General features: G+C 61.1%; 3 protein-coding genes; 2 read left to right on the plus strand and 1 right to left on the minus strand.

Moving 5' to 3' along the window:
• The first annotated feature begins 2,377 nt into the window (after positions 1 to 2,377).
• On the plus strand, positions 2,378 to 3,058 carry CHC_T00000237001 (hypothetical protein). Its single transcript, XM_005719226.1, has one exon. The coding sequence runs from the start codon at positions 2,378 to 2,380 to the stop codon at positions 3,056 to 3,058; it is 681 nt and encodes a 226-aa protein (XP_005719283.1).
• A 430-nt stretch (positions 3,059 to 3,488) lies between these two features.
• CHC_T00008929001 (ketol-acid reductoisomerase) lies at positions 3,489 to 5,460 on the minus strand. XM_005719227.1 is given in 2 exon segments: positions 3,489 to 3,777; positions 3,778 to 5,460. 1 exon segment carries the CDS (start codon positions 5,458 to 5,460, stop codon positions 3,778 to 3,780), a length of 1,683 nt encoding a protein of 560 aa, XP_005719284.1. The 3' UTR covers positions 3,489 to 3,777.
• Positions 5,461 to 5,589: 129 nt separating this feature from the next.
• On the plus strand, positions 5,590 to 6,261 carry CHC_T00000238001 (hypothetical protein). The gene has a single exon (XM_005719228.1). The coding sequence runs from the start codon at positions 5,590 to 5,592 to the stop codon at positions 6,259 to 6,261; it is 672 nt and encodes a 223-aa protein (XP_005719285.1).
• The last annotated feature ends 365 nt before the right edge of the window (positions 6,262 to 6,626 follow it).

Genomic DNA, 6,626 nt, shown 5'->3' on the forward strand with positions numbered 1-6,626 from the left:
CGCGGGAGCGTCCGACTTCCCGCAGAGCTACGACCGCGACTACTACGCCTCGCTCAAGGCCGCGTACGCGCACGAGCCCAACGTGCACATCTACGCCAAGGACGACTACGCCCTGGACCCGCACGTCCCGCCGTGGCTGTCGGACGACCTGGCCGTCGACGTCGCCGCCACGCGCGCCCGCGTCCGCGCCTCGCCGCGCCACCCGCAAGAGCTCGACGCCCCGCACCGCCCGTGGCGCGTCGCAGACCTCCACTCGGAGCAGGACCAGCGCGACTTTCTCCACACCTGCAGGAGGGCAGACCCCGTGTCCGGACGCGTCTGGAGAGACCCCATGCCCGAGTCCGACTTTCAGCACGACCCCCACCCCGACTCCATCCATCTGCGTACCGTCGACGACGGCCCGAGCGCGCGCCGCCACGCTGACGACGCCCTCCGCGACGCCCACCCCAAGCCCCTGAGGAGAACGAAAACCTATCGCACTGAGGACGACGAGTTCCGCGACGTCCTGGCGAGCGCAAACCGCATGCAGACCGACCACTTGGACGAGCCCGCCGCCACCACGGAGTGGGGCCATCGCGTGCCCCCACCGACCGACGCAGAATTGAACCGCTGGAGTAAAGCTGCGGAGGAACGCGGCGGCAATGCCACCGCACATGAGTCCTACTTCCTCTCCCCGACCGCCAGCAGGGAGCCCGCCCCCGACCCGCCGCCCGCCGTCCCGCCCCAGAGGGACTGCCTGCTCGCCGCCCACTACGCCGAGTGGGAGGGCCACGTCCGCGTCTTCTGCGTCGCCAAGGACGGCGCCGTTGAGGAGGGCCACGCCGCCCGCGTCACCACTGTCACGAAGGCCGTCGGGGGAGGCGTGCAGTGGGGGACCGTCGTCCTCATGGACGGTGTGGAGGTCGTGTCGGAGACCGCGTTCGAGGCCCTCAAGTACCCGGACGACCTGGTGTCGGGGAGGGCCGTCGGCGCGGATGGGAGCTACGTCCAGATGGCCGCGAAGGAGGGCGCCGGCGTCTACGCGGGCGTGTCCGTCGGCGACGGTTTTCTGAAGAGGCTCACGGGCGTTGCGTGTCGCGCCGCGATGGAGCTTTGTCTGGTGGAGGGCGCGCGGCGGGATCGTGTGGTGTTGTGCACCGGTGAGGACGGCGTGCGGTTCGAGCGCGTGGTTGTGCTTTCGGAGAGGAAGGCCGGGGGGGGCCCGGTGGAGGCGGGCAGCGCGGTCGCGGCCGTGTCCGTGGAGGCGCTGCGGGGGGAGTGGGCGGGCGCGGGGCTCGTGCTGCTGCCGGAGTTCCCGCCGTTTCCGAGCAAACTGGTGCGGACGAGCGGCCGCTTTGCCGCCGTAGACGGCGCGACGGAGGACCAGGTGAGCTGGTTCGAGCACGAGACGGCCGACCCGCCGGACGCGCAGTCGAAGCGCCGCCTGCGCACCGTGGCCAAGAAGAAGGTGTCGCGGCGTGTGGCGGCTGCGCGCGCGCACGACCGCCGCCGCCTGGCGCGCTGCGACGCGCTGTGGCGCGACGCTGTCGACGGACGCGTCGAGACGCACGCGTGGAAGATGACACGCGCGCCGCAGGGCGTCACGGCGATGGCGTCGCCGAGGCTCGGCAAGTTTGTCGTCGACTATTGCGCCGTGGCGCTGCCAGGCGGGCTGCTTGTTACGATGCCCGCGGGCAAGGCGAGCCCCAGAATGTGGAATACCGTGAGCCTCATGCAGAGTAGCAGGCCCAGCAGGAAGAGGGTCACGGCAGGGAGGAACGAGGAGGGCGGCCTGGTGGGCGCGCTTTTCGTTACTGAGCACGTGGAACAGGAGGAGTTGGCGGACGAGGCGGCGGCGTATGTATAAAAGGGAGTGCGTCGGTCGGAGGTTCTCACAACAGAGAGCCACAACACAGTTCTGAAAGCGACTCAGACAGCGGAAAGCCGCAACACAGTTGCATCTGCAGGGGTTAGAGCTGTGACTGTGACAGTGGCTGGCCGCGGAACGCTTTCCGCAAAGCCACAACGGTTGTGGCTTTCCGCAAAACGGATTGCACTTGAGCACAACACAGATCTGACTCAACGTAGACTTGTGTTGTGGCCTCCTGTTGTCTTCGTCTACAATAGTCGTCTGTGCTTAGGCACAACACAGTTCTGACTCGAGACAGATCTAACGTTGTGGCTCTTTGTTGTTTTCGTCTGATCCTTTTACGTGGCATGCGTGGACGACGTGTACTTTTGAGATCAGCTGCCCAATCAGATGGCTGGGTGACGGTGGCCAATGGTCTCGGCGAGCTTGGCATTTTCTCAGCGGATCACAGGACCTGCCCTTAACTTTCCATGCTGCCGTCCCCTTCTCACTCCCCCCTAAGCAACGTACCTCCCCTTGCACATCGCAATGTCTCTGCGATCAGCCTCCACCCCAGTCTTGCGCGCGGCCACGAGCGTCCGCACGCTAGCCAACCGCGCGCACCTCGCCGTAGGGAAGCGGGTGCGTCGTGGCGGCGGCGTGCCGGGCGCGCGGTACGGGGGCAAGCCGTCCACGGAGATGGCGCACCGGTCAGAGTCGGTGCTGGAGTCGATCCGCACGCCGAAACCGGTGTTCAACCCGATCAAGAAGTGGCGCGTGCTGCGCGGCGATCTGGTGCAGGTCATCAGCGGGCCGGAGCGCGGCAAGCGCGGCCGCGTGCTGGAGGTCGTGCGCGCGGCCAACCGCGTCGTCGTCGAGGGCGTGCAGCTCGTCAACAAGTACGCCCCGCAGCCGGACTCGGAGCGAAAGAAAAAGGTCCGCACGGAGGCCCCTATTTATGTCTCGCGCGTCGCAGTCGTGTGCCCCGTCACAGATAAGCCCACGCGCGTTTCCTATCGGTTCTTGGAGGACGGGACTAAGGTTAGGGTGTCCAAGGCGGGCGCCGTGATTCCTAGGCCCGACATTTTGAAGCGGAGGAGGAAAGAGAGACCGGATGATAGTCCCAAGGATACGGCGCCAACGGTTGCGTTGGAGAGGACGTTTGAGGATGAGGATGGGCTGTACGACAAGTATGCTGGCTTTAAAGCCCTCATCGATAGCAAGGCATAGGTCCCTCGCCTGTTTCATTCCTGCGATCGCTTCACTGAACGCTGCTGTGTTCACGCAGTGCTGTGCGTGTCATCGAACTGCTCCTACAGGGTACCTGAGTGCAATGCCCCGCTTTTTTTTAATTCAAGTCCGGGTTACCACGACTATGGAAGTTTTACGGTTTGAGGGCCTAGAAAGAGCCATCTGTTGTGACAATTTCGCTGGCTGGCTGATGGAAGATATCGCCGTCATGTCCTGGAAGCCCCTCGCAGCATTCCGGGCAGGCCAAGGAGTTGCTTTCTGAACACTCGGGAGGCCTACGGTTGAATGCATGTCATCTGAACTGCAAGGCATGGGGTGCAAAGGGCGTGCCTACATGAGAGAGGAAAGGGGGGGTCATTGGATATGTTGCGACCCAAGAACAGTCTGTCTAGCTGGCCTACAGAAGGCGTATGCAACCGAGGAACAGCTTCCGTAGTCCCGGGGATTTTTACTGTACCAGATCGTTTCTGGTTGTCAGAGAACCTGGAGCGGCTACATTAGTAGTACGCGATTGAAATACACTAGTTGGTCTGCACCAGGAAGCAAGGCCTTTTCAAAATGCACTCTTCCAATTAAAAACTGTTCGCACTTTAGGTAGTACTGCTCTTGTGACAGCCAGCCTCAGTGCATCTGGTCATGTGAACGGGGGAAGTTGTGTTTGAGATTCAAGAATATCTGCAAGCGCTCTCGTTTACTGTCTAAAGGTTGGACCTAGCGGCATCATCGGCACCTGACCCCGTAAGTGCGATATCCACAGACGGTCTCAGCTTGGCGCACTCAGCGATGGCCGGATGGATCTTGTGGTTGAGGAACTCATCCATGAGTCCAGTATTGAGAGAATCCTCGTTATCGATAGCGGTGTAGGCACGTTGCGTCAAATTGTAGTCGAATCGTGGTGCCCATTTCTTGCTTCCCGTGGCCGCCGTGAAGGAGCAGTTGAAGACCATGTATGCGACGCCTCGCGCGTGCAGGTAAGGGGAAAGGCTGTCCACAGATTCGATGACAGACTCATTGATGATCTCTGACAGCACATGGCCCTTCTCGAGGAGGACATCGATCTGCGCCATCATCGTCGCACAGTACACACCAGCCGCGAAGGGATCGACTGGCGGGGGTGGAGACGAGGATCGCTTCGAACGGACGGTCTCGCCGACCTTCCACATCTGTGTGCCGTCAATCGGTGAAATGACCGGGAAACGTTTCGCCCTCATGCCCGAGTTGATCACGGAGCGGATCTCGTTTCCGCACGCCACGTCCTCGTAGCACTCAATGACGATCTCATATGCGGGCTCATATGCCGCGCAGTATGATTTGGCGAACACAGCCTTGTCGGCGTCGTTCATGTCCTCGTATACGGCCTTGATGCCCCTCTTCGAAATGATCTGGGACAGGGGTCCGGTGATGGACTCTGTGGAACGAATGAAGGCCTCCTCCTGATCCATGCCTTGCATGACGAAGCGCCTCCACAGGGACTCGCAAATGCCGTGGATGGCGCCGAGTAGAATGCAACGCTCGCCGAAGATGTCCGAGCGGTACTCGTTGCGCAGGGTGGTCTGGAAGCAGAACGGGGCGCCGATGGCGATAGCCCATCCGATAGCAAGATCGGTGGCAGTGCCGGTGGCGTCATTCTCGACGGCGAACGAACAGTTGATTCCCGCACCATTCTCTGTCTTGCCTTGCACGTACAAGCGTCGGACAGACGGACCCATGCCCTTCGGGGCGACGAGGATGACATTAATATCCTCCGGAAAACTCTCGCCTATTGAATCCATATGGCCCAGCAGAAAGCCATGGGACAAACCAAGCGTGGCACCCGGCTTCATGGCCTTGAAGACATCCTTGTAGCACATGGCGGTGGCGGCGTCCGAAATGAGCAGGACAACAAAGTCGCTGTCGGAAATGACCTTGTACATCTCACCCAAGGTACCGGATTCCTTGGTGAAGCCAGCCTTCTCCGCTTCCTTCATGCTGGAGCTGCCCTCCCTCAAGCCAATGGTGACGGTAGCGTCGACGCCGGCATCCTGGAACGAGTCTCGCAGGTTTTGAGCCTGGGCGGGGCCCTGGCTTCCCCAGCCGATGACGCCGACCTTCTTGACGCCGGTAAAGGCCTTGGGCAGAGCCGGGAAGACGTCGCGGCCGCCGCGCACAATGTACTCGGTGGTGCCGGCGAGCGTGATCTCCTCCTTGGTGAAGCAGGCCGTGGAGAAATCTGCGGCTTTGGCGCGCTCCTCCAACACGGTCGGCGCGGCCATCATGGCCGGCGTGACACGCTGCGAGGGCACGCCGCGCGGGACGACGCGAAGGGACGTGACCGCGGGGCAGAACAGGCTGCTGGTCGTCGGCGCGCGGCCGAGGAACACGGAGGGGACGAAGGCAGGCATGGTGAGAGACGTGGATCGGGGTGCGGGTGGCGCGGGGGTGTGAGGTGAGGTTGCCGGTTGGCGGTGAGACGACGTCGGGAGGCCGATCGGTTGAGGTGAGGAACGAGAGAAAGTGTGATAAGGGTAATCATGCATGCGGGTGTTTTTTCGCCAACACAATCTCCTTGTGCTTGCCTGGACTTGATCCATTCCGCCCGTTTCACTTTTCAGATCATGAAGCCTTTCCGCTTCCGCCACGTCTTGTTTCTTTTGCACATGCCCTACACGTCTCAACGCCTCCGCGTCCAGTACATACAGTACGTACAGTACATGCTGCACACAATGTGTGCCGTAGACCTTACAGTAGCGCTGTACGGCGTACAGCACTACTGTAAGCCCACTGTCCACAAGCCACACCAAATAGTGTTTGCCAAACACATCTACTGTAATTCAACAATCGCTTTCCCATCCCATCTCCTCCTTGTTCTTGGCATTCCTCTTCGCCTTCTCCGTCAGGAACTTCCTCCTCCCCTTCAAGAACCCCCAGTCCCCCGCGGGCACGAGCTCCTTCAGCCCGGCCTCCACGTCGGCGGGAAACAGTCGAACCATATTCCAGAAAATCCTCGCCGACACCTTTGCCATCTCGGCCGCCCTGAGTCTCTCGCGATCCTCCTCGGCCTTCTCCCCGTCGAGCACATCCTGAAACGCCGCCGCGAGCGGCTCCCTGCCATACACCACCACCATCTCCCCCGCCATATCCGCCACCCACTTATCCCCCGCGACCACCTATGGAGGGCAGCGTCGCTGAGATTTCCGCCATGAGATTCCGTGTGTACTATGCCCTTCACCACTTCACACAATCGAGCACGATTGAGCCCGGCAGCTTCAAACACGCGGCTCAGTGCTAAGTCATGGCCTGGGAATTGTGGTGAGAGCCCTTGGCTTTGATTCAATTTTTCTCCTCCGTGTGATAGCACTAACCCACACAAGCATGACAGGAATCGAAGAATAGTGGCGTCCAGTACTACACTGCTCGTGGGTTCTACGTCAGGGTCACTGATGATGCCTCTCGCTTTCTGATACATTTGCACGACTTCATCAAACTTTTCGTCGGTCTGTAGTATCATGAATCCCAGGGCACCAGCAAGTGGAATCCATCTCCGTTCTGCGTACCCAGTGCCAAGTGA

Source organism: Chondrus crispus, genomic scaffold (genome assembly GCF_000350225.1).
Source record: "Chondrus crispus Stackhouse genomic scaffold, scaffold_472, whole genome shotgun sequence".
In the NCBI taxonomy this organism is placed as follows: Eukaryota; Rhodophyta; class Florideophyceae; order Gigartinales; family Gigartinaceae; genus Chondrus; species Chondrus crispus.

Excerpts from the sequence above, each read along its gene's own strand:
- CHC_T00000237001 (XM_005719226.1), top strand. The coding sequence starts at position 2,378 with ATGTCTCTGCGATCAGCCTCCACCCCAGTCTTGCGCGCGGCCACGAGC.
- CHC_T00008929001 (XM_005719227.1), bottom strand. The coding sequence starts at position 5,460 with ATGCCTGCCTTCGTCCCCTCCGTGTTCCTCGGCCGCGCGCCGACGACC.
- CHC_T00000238001 (XM_005719228.1), top strand. The coding sequence starts at position 5,590 with ATGCATGCGGGTGTTTTTTCGCCAACACAATCTCCTTGTGCTTGCCTG.